The sequence below is a fragment of the Thunnus thynnus genome, chromosome 20 (genome assembly GCF_963924715.1).
Source record: "Thunnus thynnus chromosome 20, fThuThy2.1, whole genome shotgun sequence".
Classification (NCBI taxonomy): Eukaryota; Metazoa; Chordata; class Actinopteri; order Scombriformes; family Scombridae; genus Thunnus; species Thunnus thynnus.
Window position 1 is genome coordinate 1,337,620 of NC_089536.1, and position 17,168 is coordinate 1,354,787.

Here is a 17,168-nt window from a genome sequence, read left to right on the forward strand (position 1 = left end):
CAAACAGCAAACTCTCTGACACACTAACTGGCTTTAATTTGTAATGTAGTTGTTGCTTGTAAGGTGGATGTGACTGAGCTGGCTTGAGAGAACTGCAGGGTGTGTGAGTGAACCACAGCAGGTTGCTTAAAGCTGCAGATTGTCTCAGTTTGAAGCAATGAGCCTCCACGAACAAACTAACTTCTCTACCCTTTAGGATGCTGTCGTCCTGGATAAGTTTACAGTTCAGTCCAATGGAAACCACTGACCATAACTGTGATAGAGGAAGGAAAATATTAATGTCATAGATAATGTCACTGATTACCTGAGCAGGTGAGCTCCACAATGGAGGAAGAGGAACTTGTGTCTGGAAATGATACACATTCCCTCAGTGTAGATCCAGACTGAACACAATCAGATCTGATCCTCCATATAGATCTGAGTGAGGCTTCATTTCTGCTTCCTGTTGAAACAGCAGTGCCACAGTCCAGATCTCTGCAAGCTGACGCTGCTTTCTTCCAGGTCCAGCCAGAGTCACTCATAAACTCTTGTGAGTCAGTCACTGGTCTCCACTCTCCCTGTTTCACCTCCAGTGTACCTGCACAGCGACTGGCTCCTCCCACCAACCTGACAGGCTCTGAACAGAAACAAGAGAGTCATCAGTAAAAGAATAAAGTGAGTTTCATTCGAACAGAAATGAAGCCAAATCAAAGCTGCAGCTCCTCTTCTACCTGAGCAGGTGAGTATAACAGCTTTGCCAGGTGAGCAGGTGCTTCTAGCTGAGTCTGATCTTCCACAGTCCAGGAGAGCAGACTCATGGCCTCCACACTGGAACTCTTTGGTCCACATCTGAGCCTCCACTTCTCCATAGAGCGCCCCCTGGAGGACTGAAGGAGCCCCACAGCCGAGCTCCCTACAGACCACCTCTGCATCCTGCTGGTCAAAGTCAGCTTCACACACTGAGGACCACGACTGCTCAGACTTCACCTCCAGTCTGCCTGAACACAGACTAGTCCCATTCACCAGCCTGACAGAGTCTGGAAAGAGGGAGGATTTCATATTGATCTTTATTTATCATCCTATATATTATAACAAATATAATACATCTCTTTGTAAACAGAATATAACAAATCTTAGGAGGTGTCTGGTGGTCAGGCCTTGGCCCAAAGAAGCAACATGGAGCCTCACTGTGGACCCACCACCCACAGGCATCATGGAATATTATATCATGTAAGAAGGTGTGCTTGAGAACAGGGTTGTATATCTGTAATTTCAGTACTATAAACTTTTAGGTTTCTGCCTGCAAACTCTGTCTTTCAAGTCTGAGAATCCAGATCTATACAAAAATCTGATATATTTCCATTAATGAAAATCTACTATATATTAAATGGGACATATAACTTGCATATATGGACACATTTGAGATTGAGATAATTGTTTCAGATATATTTAAAGCTGTGCAAACGTGTAGAAAAAGTATTTGATGTCTCTCACATAAGGTGACATATATGTGTATATACTAGATTCCATTATTTATTTTCCACATATATGGAGAACTTTAAGTTTGAATATGTCGCAGAAATATTTGTTTTGCACATACATATTGTAATGTATGTAAACATACATGTATAATTTTAAAATGAAATTTAAAATTGGTCTAACATACACATTTATTTATGTTTTTATCATACATTGTAAATTATTTCCAGGATTTCACAAGACGTAATATTTCACAATATAATACTGTATTCTGAATGTTACTTTGAAGTCAATGCAGGTGTGGACATTACACAGGAACATATTGTGAAATTTGAATTTGAACTTTATCATACAGCATTGTGGGACATTGTCAGTTGTGACCTTGGTTCAGACAAAGACGCTCTGTCGGTATAGGATCTGAGTAAACCAGGGATGTGACTCGCGCATGTGCGAGTAGGTCCGCCACCTTGGACAGCTAGGTATGGCAAAACCACTTAAACAAGACACGTCACTACATGATCTGAGTGCCAACCATGGATTTTATGCACATTTTTCACAGCACATGAGTTATTACATGAACATGTTTGGTTCATGTAGGAACAGAGTAATTCACTCAGTAACCATCTATGTTACATTTCAAAAGATCCATCACACCTGCAATGAGCCTCCAGGAACAAGCTAACCTCTCTACCATTTAGGATAATGTCTTCCTGGATAAGTTTACAGTTCAGTCCAATGGAAACCACAAACTATCACTGTGACAGTGAAAGGAAAATATTACTGTCATAGATGATTTCACTGATGGACTTACCTGAGCAGGTCAGCTCCACGATGGAGGAAGAGGAAGATGATGATGCACATTCCCTCAGTGCAGATCCGGACTTCACACAGTCAGGATTGATCCTCCATACAGATCTGTCTGAGGGCTCATTTCTGCTTCTTGTTGAAACAACAGAGCCACAGTCCAGCTCTCTACATACTACAGCTGCTTCCTTCAGGGACCAGTCAGAGTAATGCACTGGTTTCCACAGTGCTCGTTTCACCTCCAGTGTACCTGCACAGCGGCTGGCTCCTCCCACCAACCTGACAGGCTCTGAACAGAAACAAGAGAGTCATCAGTAAAAGAATAAAGTGACTTTTATTAGAACAGTAATAAGAGAGTCAGTGGCATCTAGAAGATGCAGGCAGACCTGTCTTCATTTATAAAGCCTTGCTATCTAAGTTTTAAGTTATTTAACATCTTTAGTTGAGCTCAGAGCTGATAACTTTGACACCAGATCACATAGCAGGTTGGCTTTAAAAAATCCTCATAAAAAGCTCTGAACCTGGGAAGACTGGTTTCCAGTTTCTTAACTACTAGAATGAACTGCAACGCAGCTTAAAGTTAGAGAAACATGTTCCTCTGAGGGACTTAAAAGTTTTCTAGCTGCTATTCTTCATGTTATTTGTGACTGTTGTATGTTGCATGTCTGTCAGTCAATGATTCCACCAAGGGGATGGGATGGGTGGGGGGGGGTGGGGGGGGGGGGGGGGGGGGGGGTGGGGGGCGCCATCCTGATACAATATCTGGCCCCCTCATTGGCCTGAATATATGCAAAATATGCTTTGAGTATGCATTGAGGTATGCAATATGCCCCTCCTTCTCAAAATCCTCTTTGTGTGCCCCCACCACTTTCAAACTTTTTGTTTTTTTTTAACTGTTATTCATCACCTGTCTGAATCTGTATATATACAGATGAGTGACAAAAAAAAGGAAAAACGGGTACAGGCCTGAATGTTTGATCCCTACAGTGAGGGGGTCTGGTGGTTCTGTTATGCTGTGGGGGGCATTTTACTGGCATGGTTTGGTTCCATTTGTCCCTTTAGAGGGAAGGATCACTGCTAATCAATACAAAGTTGTTCTGAGTGATCAGCTTTATCCTATGATGAAACATTTCTATCCTGATGGGAGTGGTCTCTTCCAGGATGACAATACCCCAATTCACAGGGCACAAGGGGTCACTGAATGGTTTGATGAGTATGAAAATGACATTAAAGCTATTAAAGGGTGTATCTCCTTCACTGTTTTATTTAGTCCTATTTCTTTTAAAAGGTAACTTCCCATTTGTAAGTATTTATAAAAATGGGATTTTGGTTGATTGTACAGTTTTGTTAAATTCTCAAAAGTTTCTATTCCTTTATCTGTAACTAACTAACTCACTGATAATAATGTATCAAGCCTTTAGTTGGTTTAAATTCCATGTCCATAGAACTCTCTCTCAAAAAATATGAGACCCTTTAGAATATCCTTTGGTTTGTAACTTTTATCCCATTATTGTATTGTAATTTTATTCATTTTAGCAGATATATACATGTTCCAGTTCTTACCCATTTGTTAAATTTCCATTTCTTTATACTTTGCCACTGAATTGTTGCATAACCAAACAGTTTAATTAAAGCAGCGTAGTAATAATTAATTAATTTTGGAAGAGCCAGTTCCCCATGTAGTTTGATTGATTTAAGCATTTTAAGTGTTGTACAAGGTTTTCTTTCTCCCCAAATAAATATATTTATTGTTTTATCCCACTGGTTAAAGATTTTTTTTTTTTTTTTTGGTATATGAATTGGCAGGTTTTGAAAAAGAAATATATAAATCTTGGTAAAATATTTGTTTTAATAATCTCAAGTTTTCCTGTTATTTTTAATGGGATGAGTATCCATTTTTGTAAATCTTGTTTAATTTGGTTTAATTTATATTGGTAACTATTGGTGATTTTTCCCTATTTTTTAGTGTTTTATTTCACTGAAGGTAATAAGGAAATTTTGTCTCATGCAGCTATAACCAATGCGCTTCTGGCAGAAATCTGCAGTCAAAATGTGTGCATATATTAGGTTGAAGAAAAAAGTTTAAAACAGATGTCTTAAGAAAAGTCGAGGTGAAATAAAGACAGTTCGAGAACTTGTTGAGGGCCAGTCTAAAGGCACAGGAGATGCTTTTCAACTTTTATTGGTTTCTGAAGTCTTGGGCATGTTGAAGAGTTTTTTGTGCCAAAGTTCTAATGAATATTAATTTTCTTTACTCTCCAAGGAAAATGTGGTTTTATTGAAATGGCTAGTTATGATTTACTAATCCATGTTCTTAGGAAATTAAACTTACGGTTTACGTGCATAATCACACTTCAAGCATCAATGCATGGCAGAATTTTAGATATTGGTGCATTGTTAGACTATTCAGAAAAGAAAGTTTATATATGAATATACATTAAACCTTCAACTTCACACTAATCTCATAATATTTAGACAAACCTGATATTCTTCATTGATTTAACTATCAACAATCTATTATAAAGTTTTAACAATTATATTATAAAGTTAAAACAACAATTAGGTCACTGTAAACATAATATTTTGTAGTGACTAAACATTCAGACCACATGGCTTCAAATATAAATTATAAATAATAATAATAATAATATAAATAATTTAAAAACATCCAATATGACTTCTTGTCTAATTTAACTATCAAATATACTGTAATTTCGCTAATACTTGTAGTAAATGCAAAGATGTGTGATTTTAAATTAAAAATTGACTGTAGTTCATGTAGTGTAAAGAGACTTCACTATAACAGTCAATAGAGGGAAAGGTTGTCACATGGTGAAAATTTTAATGAAATTGAATTTTAATACTTCATCAATAGATTGTCTGGCTATTAAAATTATGATGAGGCATCTAATTCATACAAAATTCATTTGTCTACAATAAGTGTTAAAAGCTCACAAAGGAATGTCCTTTGAATTTTACAGCAGGGGTCTGGTGACAAACTGAACCCCAAAGGGGACTTTTATGTATATGTTTAATGTGGAGTTGACTTTGTCAAATGACTTCAAGGTCATTTAAATCCTTTTAGTCCAGTTGTTCATTTGAGTTATTTTGTCAGCTATCAAGCTTTCCAAAAGTTTTTGAAACAGTGTTTGATTCTTAGGAGTTTCACATTATCAGACCCCCACTTGGGCCAGGTGGTCAGTTTCTGTAGGATCTGGGGTGAGACACTCACCCCATGTCTCTAGAATTCAAGAAAGGTTTGTACTTGCAACAGGAAGTTGCTGGAACTTCTTTTCTCCTGGAAATTAAAGAAAAGGATAAGACTGCCCTCTACAATTGTGAGGATGAGAATTTATTCATTATCACATTAATTATATTTATTGTTTATTGAAATTAGCAATTTCTTTGAAAAGTGAGCTCATATTAAGACATGGCTATTGCGCTTGGGCAAAAGGTTGCAAAGCCAAAGTTTTCTTTAAGAAACGTCACTTATGTAAGAAGAAAATCAGAAGAAAGTTAAGAGTGGAACAAAAAAGGTTTTTGACTGTGTAAACGTATTAATTGCGTAACCTAACAGAACAACAGTTTGGATATTACCAAGTTTTCCTTTTGAAAGAAGCTCAGTCGAATTTCTTTTGGATAGGAATGTACTTCCTGAATGGATATTAATAAACTGTCAAAAGATGAACAGATCTCTGCTCTTCTGTGGAGCTGGGGATTATTAACATGTACGCTGTTTAATGATGATGGACTCTTTGCCTACCTAAGCTGTTGACACTTTTACAGAGGTTGATACTGAGTTTGTCAACGATGTCCGGGAGGGACGAGGAGTCGCTGACACTGTACATGTGAATATCATCAGGATCTGAGGCGATGGTCCTCAGCCGAGTCTCGTTTGCGTCCTTTACACCTGAGAGAAAAATGCAATTTTAAAACCGTGCCTTAAAATATTGAAATGAGAAAAGAAAACAATTTGATTGGAAAAGTAATAAAATTGTGGTTTCCTTAAATTGTGGTTAAACCTTAAATAACAGAGAATGCTGATGGTTGTTCATTCTTAATCCCATTAAACAGAACTGAATAGAAATCATATGCACTTTGTACCAGTGCCAAAGCATGCCACATTTTTAGCTTGACTTTCATCCTTGTGAGCAGCCAATTGGTTTAATTCATTTTTCATACCACTTTTAAAAAACTTTAATTTAATATAATTAAATTAATTAATGCCTTACATTTAATAATGTAAGGCATTAACTGATATAAACAATAAATGTAGTCATACACATATCTTTAGAATCTTACCAGCTAAAGTTTTCACTGAGGCAAAATATCATGTTTAATTCATGTTAAAAAGGACCTATTATACTCATTTTAGCTCTAAATTTTAATTTTTGGACTCCAGTAGAGTAGTTTTGCATGATTCACAGTTCAAAAACCTCCTTATTTATCTTATACTGTCCCTTTATGCAGCCCCTCAGTATACATAGTTTCTCTTTACAGTCCATTTTAGCTCCTGTCTCTTTAAGCTCCCCTCCTGATGAGCCCACTCTGTTCTGATTGGCCAGCTTTACATATCAGAGTTGTGTAGTTTTATTGCCAATGCAAACCAAACATTTGATGATTTACTGCTTAAAATTAAAGGCTTTTAAATGACTAAATAACAGGAGACTTTTATTGTGAAGAATTTACAGGAAGTGAAACATGTCATCCTGACCAAAGTAGCAGAGCTTTGTTAGCAGTGCTTAAAACCAGTCAAAACAACAACATATGGAGATATTTGGAGCTATTTGTTCAGTGGATCAGTTAGAAATAACGCAGTGAGGAATAGTACAAGCATAAACAGATGTTTTATGAAGAGCTGCAGGTAAACTACTTATTTTACCTTGATGTGCTGTGTAATGCAGTCATGGCTTGGCGTAACTACCCCCAAAACAATGGAAAAATGCCATAATGTTAGCGTAGCGGAGTAGTGAACTCACGAGCTGTGCATGTAGCAGATGTCTATATAAAGACATCCGTCACCAGCTGATGTCAGCTCGGGCTGAAAGTAGAAAAAACCATTGGAAACTTAGCAATCAGAGCACTCAGTGCTTTTTGCACATAGGGAAGTTCACTCACCAATAGTGTAGATCTCAACGCTGGTGTCTCTCAGGCGCTGCGAGGCGAGGAATGCATCATCCTGGGACTCTCCATCAGTAATCAGGATAGCAATTTTTTGGGACTCTGCACGCATTCCCACTTTGGGTTTAAACTTGATATTGAAGATGTAGTGCAGAGCCTCTCCTGTATGACAGTAATAAAGAAACTTTAAAAGGTACAGAGACATTTTTTGTGTGTTTCTTCGCTCCAGAGACTGAGGGCCTGGAACACTGACAGGAGGGAGTGAGGATTCAACTCGACCTTTGGAGGGCCATGCCATGGTCTGACATGTCCATCATGGAACCCAGTATCCCATGCTGGATACTGGGGTCGCTCTCCCAATCGTGGGCAATTTCCACTTCAAGGGGGCTATCTGTATGTGGCAATCACCCAAACCCAGGAATATACACCACCCCTAAGCCAACAGAAAGCAGGAGCCTTAGACTGGTGTGGTGTGCCCAACATGAGGAGGAGCTGAGGAAGTGTGGTGTGTGTTTCCTGTCATAACAGCAGGATGATGACAGCAGCCACCAGGGAAACAGTCGGTAGCTGGTGTTGAGGCCCAAACACCAGCTTCTCCGACTGAGGGCTCCTTACAGCATGACATTTCTGAAGTCACTGCTAGTATGGACCATGGGAACAGCCCCACATTTTACATTAGGAGGTGATGGAAGGCACTGAATTCTCCGTATTAGTGGACTCAGGAGCCTCTATCATTAACTTCATAAACTTTCCCTTGAGAAAGAACTGTATTGACTCCCTTCTGCTTTCGCCCCACCTGCTGGCAGCAGACTTTCCAGAAGCTGAGGAAATCCACCCATAGTGTTCTGCTTGACCAGGACTTTCCTACCAAGAATCATGCATTGCTGGACTTAGGACAGGGTTACCATTATGGGATGTTACTGTGCTCTTGCGTCAGGGTTCAGAGTTGGTCCCCGAATGCTGTAATGTGTCCCTCACTGATGTCATGACCATTGCCCTCTGAGTGAGGCCCAGATGCCAGTGAATGTTTTTTCGTCTGGTGGTGCTGGCTCGCCTGCTGTAGATGTTGAGGGGGATCTGGAACCCAACATTTGGGAGAGGACAGGGCTGGTGGTTGCTCACCTGGTGAAGTGTTTCACTGCACATTTCCTTTTTCAATACAGGTTTTGTTTTCAATGGCAAATTTTATATTTCTATGCTGTTGCTGTTCCGACCTCGTAGATCAGGTACTGGCTTCTGGTGGTGAAGCTGCATTGATCTACCGCATTGTCAACCCCCAGAACTCTCTGGAGTGGGCCCTAGTTGTTCATCATGACAGACTGAAACCCTACACTCTGCCACTGCCTGGACAGAACGTTCCTGCCTCTCTTCTTTCCTTCATGTCCTCTCTTACCTTGGAGCCTTACTGGTTCCCTGGTTTCCCAGGTCAGGGATCAGCTTAAGGCTGGAGGGATGGACAATGGACTGGGTGGGGATTCATTGGGGCTTAGACCCATACAGCCTCGCAGGGGATGAGTGGTGGGAATCCCTTCACAACTTCAGGATTTTGTCATGTTTTTAGTTTTCTGTGTTCTAGCCATGTTTTGAAAGGCCAAACTTTCATGAGTTTCTTTATGATTATGCTATGTGTTTTTTGCGTTGTTTGGTGTGTGTGTGTGTAGTGCAGGTGTATTATAATTGTTATTGTTTTTGTTCTTGTACACTGAGATTGAGTAGGAATTACCTCCCTGTTTTTTTTCCTGCGCATTGGTTGCATTGCATTGGTTCTGTATATTGTGAAATGGGGACATTTCTAGTTGAGGGAGAGACGTCGGTAACAGACTGTTCTATGTTTTACTATGTGCTTCTAGATGTGATGTACTGTGTCCCTCTGAGATGTTGTGGGACAGGAAATGGTTGATGGACCTTCGCTTTTGAGCATGTATTGTTGCAGACAAATAAAAAGGAGACAGTTGCTGCTGGACATGCCATAATGTCTATCGTGCCGTTAATTGTTTTCTTTCTACTAAGTTTACACACTTAGATGAACCCAGGACGCAAAACATTTCATGTTATAACAATATAAATTTCACGTTATACCAAGATAAATTGAATACAAGAAAATGTTCTTGTTATGACGTAATAAGTTTGTATGTTCTAATAATGTGAGAATAGAGAATAATGTGAAAAACATCTCACTATAACAATAAGCCTTTTACACTAAGCATGATACTGATCTGTTTTTCCTCTTCTGGCATGGCAGCAATACGCTTCCGTATCTATACTATAAATACTTCAAGTTAAAATTTTGTACAAAATACGGATTGCTAACAGCCTCACTTTCCACTCCTGACACACCTAAATACAGAAAGTAAATATATTTGGATCTAATCAGAGCCTCTGCCTCAGTCCCTTGTAGAGTAAAGCTGGTGTGGATCTGACGGTGTGCTGTTAAATCACCTAAGATGGAGCGTTCTCTTGTCTCCTGCAGGTTGGCTATGGCCTCCAGCACGGTTTGTTTTGTCTGATAGGTGTTAAGCTCCCACTCCATCCCTGAGATGTACTGAACCATATCTGCAGGAAACACACAGAAATGTGTGAAACTGACACACTGACCCTAAATGATAATAATAACAAAGACAATAATGAGTATGAGAATAAGAATTTGCACTGAGTGTTCTTGAACAGATGCATTGGTTTATTACAATTATTACTGTTATTATCTCATTGTCATCATCATTGCTCCAACACTCATCCACACACATCACATGTCTCACACACACTCATGCCTGTACTGTTTTGCCTTTGCATTGAAGGACTAAAGGACTTAAAGGACCATTCCAGCAGTTCAGTCCAGTAGGACTAACAGGCTAACAGGTTAATAACCCCTGAGTCTACTGTCTAACTGGTATATGGATGAATCTGGTGAAGCCTAAAGCCCCCGAGTGTCTCTTCGGTATTCTTCAGCATACAGGCAGTAGTTCAGCATGTACAGGAAGTGTTGAGAGCAGTGAGTATGTATGATAGCTGGTATCAGTATCAGCAGCATCTGAGTCCAGTCAGTTTGAGTCAAGTCTAGTATGAAGGTTGATGGTACTGTACAGTCAACAGCGAGCATATACACCTACTAGGCTTGGGTGGTATCTACTTTTTCATACCTTCATACCTTCCTGACAGTTTACCAGGGTAATTGTGACATTATTTGTGTAAAAGAAAAAAAGCGTAAAAGCTGAGAATCCGGTGATAGAAGTCATTGTAGCATGTATGACATTGTCTAGCCTACAATGCTGAATAATGAGTGATGAATAGATAGGAAATAAGTGCCCTTCTTCCATAGATTCTTGCTAGAGGACCCAATGACATTTGTTTCTGCGGCGGATACTAATACATCAATGGGCTGAATGGAGATGATGTGCAGGTGGTGGTGGCAGACTGGCAGTTGAATAAAATCAAGTGGCTAATAAGGAACTAAACCCAAAACATTACTAAACAAGGCAGAGGGATTTTTCTATTTTACAAGTCCTGTAATGTTATCCCCACCACTCACAGTCACCATCTTTCTCAGCTGCCTGTTCCACCAGTAGAGACTGACCTCTGGTGGCGCATGCTGTGCACTACAATAACTCACCTCAATACAGCATCTCTGTATCAGTTTAATAGATAGAGGAGTGTCCATATTTTTGATGTTATTTAAAGTCATACCTACCTGATTTCTAAAGTCCCTGGTATACCATAATACCTTGATACCACCCAAGCCTAACACCTACGGTGAAAACATTACAGTCACCACATGCACTGCATAAAGTGAGCTAAATTTTGTCACACAGAGCTCAACTGAGTTTTTAATACAGTTTAACATTGCAATGCTTCCAGTTTTTTCCCTGGCATCTAGTCTGGTATCATATGAAAGCAGAGTATGCAGGAAAAGTTGATGGCTTTTGTTAGTGTTTGTCCCAGAGGACATAGACATTGACACCATTGTTGGAGGACTTGTTCAGTCAGAACATCTGCTAACTGATCCAACAAGGAGCAGAAGGGATGTACCGCATATTTCTGCCATGGAAATAAGTTTCCAGGTAATAGATTGTTTTACAAGCTGAATCATAATTACTATGAGTTATAAATGTGTGTTTCAGTAGATGAAGCACTGAATTTTAAGGTAGGTGTATCACCTGAACATTTCATTTTGAACATTGGAGGCTGTATGCAGACAGCAGTTATTTAGCTTAAACATGTAAAAACCACTGGTATGGTCCTTTTATCCTCACATCAGCCATAACCTTGACTACTCTGGTTATCATGTCCCATTTTACTGCTTTTTTGTGAATTTTAAATACCTGACCTGCACCTGTATTTGAATATTTTCACATTGTGGAGTAAAGATTTTAGTATTTTGAGTACTTTATACACAAGCAGTAGTAGTAATAGTACCAGGATCAGTAGTGTGAATAGTTTTAGTAGTAAAAATATTACCAATCTGGACTTTGTCAGGGCCGATGTTGAAGTTGTTGACTATTTGAGTTAGAAAGGACTTAATGTTTTCATAGTCTTCAGAGGTGATGCTCTTGGATTCGCAGACTAACAGCACGATGTCAGCCTTGGCTGTGCTTTCACACTGAGAACCTGGAGGAAAACAGAGGATTGTGGGATACAATACACAAGAGACCAGATATAGAAGCAAGACTAAGGCTGTGTCTGAAATCACTCACTATTTACTACAAAGTTCACTCTATTTACCCTCCTCCATTTTATTTCAGTGTCTGAAATCTGTGTGTAAATTTATCCAACATTTAGAGCCTCGAATGTTCCACAATGGAACAAAAACGTCGTGTTCATGTCATGAACACTACTTCCTGCAAACAATCCCACAATGTCATGAGTTGCATTTTATAGATATTATAGACATGACATAAAGATGTGATGATAAGTGAGAGTCCAAAATCTGGATTTTCACTTTTCAATGCTAACATTAGTATATTTTATTAGTTATTAGTTTTGAGGGTATTTGGTCATAAACTAAAGTGGATTCATTGTCCATCACTGATGGAGGTGCGGGTAACGTCCTCCAGCTCCTCCTGGGGGATCAGAGGCATTCCCAGACCAGATGAGATATATTCTCTCTTTTTACCTGTTGGTTGGTGTTTATCTTCAGCCTGGAGTCCTGCAGAGAAAATCAGAAAATTAATATTTATATTGGCACAGAGCTGTGAACTGAACAAACACTGTAAAGGTTTCCAGCAGTTCAGAGCTCATCTCAGTGAAAACACACAGATTATTGAACTCACTCAGGAATCATGTGACCAGTTTACCACTAACCTGCAAAGCCATAAACAACATATGTGGACCAGAATCTGACTTTTACATTTATTTTACCAAATATGCTACAGACAATTATAATTTGTGTGTGAAAATAACATGCTGAATTTTCAGCAACTAGAAAATGGAGCTAAAAACCAAGTCAGACTAAAGTGTTTGCTCTCTGGCTTGGAAACCTGGAAGAGAGAGACAGTCAGCTGGACATCTAAAGTAATCCTGTTTTCAAACCCATAGTTGGTTTGCTCTGGTCTGAATCAGTTAATCAGCTAAAGTTAAATGTGGTTACTTTCTCCCCTCACCTGAGAAAATGAATTTTAACCTACATCTTAGTAAATAAGTTTGTTATCCCACATTAATAAGGCATTAGCTGAATCCAACCCTGGAGACAAAAACAAAACACCTAAACAAGAGAATTGTAAATTAATTAAATGTTTAATTTAATATCACAAATGATTCATGAACAGACACAAACAGAGTCAATATATTATGATCTAAAATTACAATAAAGTTTATCTTTCCCAAACAAAGAGAGCAGAAGCAGGTTTTGTAGATATTACATGTATGTATGTATATTTACAGTATGAGATACTCTCAGTTATTCTAGGGTGAAAATAATCTTTGTAAAAAGACGAAAAATGAAGGAAAAACAAACGTCTCTCTTTGCCTGGTCAGTCTGAAACTTTAAAACCTTTGTTCTCGACCTCACTGCTTCTACTTTCTGCTTCTTCTTTGAAGAGCAGCAGATGAGATGAACACATGAACACAAGCTCAACAGACGCTTCATACAGAGTTAAAGGAAAACTAACATGTTGGTTTGTTTCCTGTCTGATCGTCTGACTGCTCGTGTTTCTGACCAATCAGACGTCTTTTTAGTGATGTCACCGCAGTTACTTCTTGCTTTACAGATTTTACATTCAAAACATATCACTGCTGAAAACCTTGTATCTCCAAATGTCAGACTCTCCAGAAACAAACTAGTTTTAATTGGATGACTGGATGCATTTTTGTCATCACAGTTCAACTTATTACAGCTTACATGTAAACACATCAGTCATTAAACTCTGTGAAAAGAAGCGATGTGAAACTATCAGGACTGAACTGATACTTCACTACTTTTTACTGATAAAATTTACCTTCAGAGAAGTTTTGAATGCAGGATTTTGACTTAAATTCAGTATTTTTACAAAGGAGTTTTGAACCTTTCACACATCCCTCATTAAAGCAGAGTCCTACCTGAGCTCCACAGCAACACCAACACCATCAGCAGGTGATCCATGACCAGGTAGACCGTCTGTCTCCGTCTCTGTCTGACAGACTCGTCAGCTCTCCTCTGCTAATAACATGTTCTGTTTCCTCTTTTATCTCATCAGCCAGGAAACAAACTAACTGATGAGCAGCTTCTAAGAACTGAAGCCACTGACCGCAGGGTCAGTTCACTGAACTGACTTGACCAGATTTTGAGATATTGACCTTTTCTTCATCATCGTCCTCAGTACAAGGTCATGCTGTGCAGCCAGACTTTGTTTAAACCTTCAGTTCAATCAGGAGAGACATGAATGAAGTAAAGGTAATTGATTATTATTACAGATGTTATGGTCTTGGTCAACAGATTCTTTGCACTTAGATTCTTTTGCTGAGACTGATAAGTCTGATGAGGTTGATGAAATGCTGAAACTGATGAATCTGCAAAGACTAGGTGGTGATGGGGAGGTTGAGGGGTGCGCATAACAGTAGCATGAACGCACAAAAGGCAGAGAGAGAGAAACATTTAAAAAGACAGCAGCAAGATGATAATGGAGCTGTCGCTGTGCTACTGGATATATGTGAACAGCTGATGTGGCTCAATTGACAGCAAGGAAATTATGAGTGAACATGTGTGAGAGATGTGAATGGAAGGATAAAATAAGAAATACAACTACAGGCATTTTTGTATCAAATTGTTCCAGAAAAAGGTACCAGAGCAAAAAACTCTCTCTTGAAAATAAAAAAGGAGTCAGAGGTCCAAGCAGCAAAGTGTTCTTTAATGCCGGCAAAAAAGGGGAGCAAGTAGCACTTTTACAAAGAACCAAATCACTCCAAAGGTTTTTCTTTGGGGCATTGTTTTTATGCCCTTGGGTCGGCTTAGGTCACACCTTATCATCCACCCTCCCTAATTTTTGACCAATTATTATGTTACTTTTATCTCCGCCACTCGTTGTTGGTCAAAACTCTTCAAAACAGGTTTTGAGCTGTTTGAGGATATGTACTGGCATATTCAATTCTACCTGGTTATATCCAATTTTTTTATAAGTATTGGGAATCATTTTACACAATTATTGCCAAGTTGTCTTCTGGCCTTTTATTTTTTTATAAGTTATTCTAGTCATTTTACACCCTTATTTCTTGATCTCCTCCAGAGAGTATTTTTTTTAAAAAAGGTGAAGACTTTAATGCAGACCCAAGCAAAGTGACTTGTAATACAAACACACTCAAATTTATCCAGTGTATGATTATGATTCTTCTACCGTGCCTCTATACGTACATTGTGATTAAATATGGTTCATGAGGTTATAACTACACCAATACAAATTGTATCACACTAGCCCTTATTGCTTATAAACTTATAAAATCAATCTGCATAGCTTAATATTGCCTTTAAGCACACCAATGACTTTTAATGAAAATACACCACAGCATACACATACAAAACATAGTCTTCCTGAAGTTTTCAAAAATACCCAAACTGTCTTCTGAATTTTGGGGAAATGTGTCTGAAATGATGCAGCAGCAGAAATGTAGATTATTTCCATCTGATGGAACAATGCAGCAATAAAAACATGGAGCCTGTTGTTTGAAGAATTCACTCATGAGTAATATGAACAACATAATAGACAATATCAGAGTGGACAGTTTGACAGAGTACCAGGAAGAAGCTCAGACACATATATTTGAGTGTCAGATATCCACTTGATATGACTAACTCAGACTGCTGAAGCTGAATAGAAGCTTCACATCTACTTTTAAATGACTGTGTGGACACACTGTGGATTTTGGCCTCCATCACTTCCATTGAAAGCACATTTGAAGGATCTTTTAATATCCAGTATGAACAGGAGGAATGATTACAGCGAGGAAAACCTCTTTCACTGTTACTATGGACACCTGACTGCTGGTTTAACACACTTGAAAAACACAAGCAACTTTTCTCAGTAAATCATTTTGCATCTGATTCATGAGTGGTGAAGTCTTGTTAAGTTCAAATGCTGGTAACTGAGCTTTATTTGTCATTTTGCTTTATATAGTTTTGTATTTATTGACTTTGCATGTCCTGTTGATTAATCATTTATCATTAGTATTTAAAAGTGGCAAACTATATTATATTTTATTGTCAGGCTGTTGGGCCTCATACGCCATGTGCATGAGACACAGTCATAAAGCCTGATAACAAAGAAAGGCACCAAATCAAACAACAGGACTCCAAATGAACTTCAACTCCCATCATGCTCTGCTCAACTCACACCTAACTGTGAAATCTGGCAGAGTCAAACTCTTTGATAATTATTAATTATTGCTAATAACCAAAATCTGCTCCTACTACATCCCAACAAGGGCTTGAAATGAATTTTTTAGATCACCAGCAAATATGGCTACAAGATTTTAAAGTTAAAAGCCAATTAGCCAATTGATATTCATGGATGGTTTAAGGAGAATCTGTTGTTGGACGGAAGATGTTTTGTAAATGTCTAACATGCTAAAATGATTGTCAGATTTTTGTTGTTCCTTATTCTGGGGGACTCACTTGTAGGTTTGAAAGTTTAAAATAATAGTGTGACACATTGAAGAGGATTGAGGATTTTGTTTCTGGATTTTTGGTTCGTTGTGTGTTTTTCCTCCTGCGTCCCCAGCCTGCTTTCTCCTTCACACTCCACCTTCCACCCAGCCCTGCATTAGTCTTGTTAAACCTGCCCAGCCAATCAGCTCCTTTCCTGTTCTTCTGTTCTACCTGCACCTCATTCCCTCGTTAGTCTAGTTTGTATTTAAGTTCTAGTTTTCAGTTCAGTTTTGTTGGATCCTTTGCTCTGTTTGTTCTGTATTTAGAAGTTCTGTACAGTTCAGTTCAGTTTTTCTTTGCCTGCACTTGAGCTAAAATAAAGAAGTTATTCTTCAGCCTAGTCTCCTGCATTTGGGTCCACCTGCTCCACTAACATAATTCCCTTATTACTTAGGAGGTAGAGTGGGTCATCCATTAACCACAGGGTTGGCGGTTCGATTCCCGGCTCAAACAATTACTATGAGCAAGACACTGAACCCCAAGTTGACCAGGACCCTGTCTGGCAGCTCCTCCAACATTGGTGGAAGTGTGTGTGTGTGTGTGTGTGTGAATAGGTAAAACAGACAAAAATTGTGAAGTACTTTGTCTCTTAAAGTAGAAAAGTGCTTTTTAAGTGCAGTCCGTTTACCATTCACTGTTTGGAGGAGCGAGGAGGCTTGAGTGAGGATACAAGAGAGCA

At 38.8% G+C, this 17,168-nt stretch overlaps 2 protein-coding genes across 5 annotated transcripts in view; both read right to left on the reverse strand.

Annotated features, from left to right (window-relative positions):
* Positions 1-375: 375 nt before the first annotated feature.
* LOC137172707 (scavenger receptor cysteine-rich type 1 protein M130-like) overlaps positions 376-17,168 on the reverse strand; it is a 35,579-nt gene continuing 18,786 nt past the window's right edge. For 2 of the 4 annotated variants that reach the window (XM_067577294.1, XM_067577293.1), the window contains one exon: positions 377-1,016. In XM_067577294.1, coding sequence (XP_067433395.1) covers positions 535-1,016 — 482 coding nt within the window. In that variant the 3' untranslated portion in view covers positions 377-534. Of the gene's footprint in view, positions 1,017-17,168 lie in introns of all 4 variants that reach the window. The other 2 variants (XM_067577295.1, XM_067577296.1) reach the window with 2 other exon arrangements.
* Positions 2,211-13,954, reverse strand: LOC137172569 (collagen alpha-1(XII) chain-like). Its single transcript, XM_067577081.1, has 7 exons — positions 13,912-13,954; positions 12,404-12,523; positions 11,836-11,985; positions 9,823-9,936; positions 7,381-7,545; positions 6,026-6,172; positions 2,211-2,551 (listed from the first exon to the last, which is right to left on the reverse strand). Exons 1-7 carry the CDS (start codon positions 13,952-13,954, stop codon positions 2,211-2,213), a joined length of 1,080 nt encoding a protein of 359 aa, XP_067433182.1.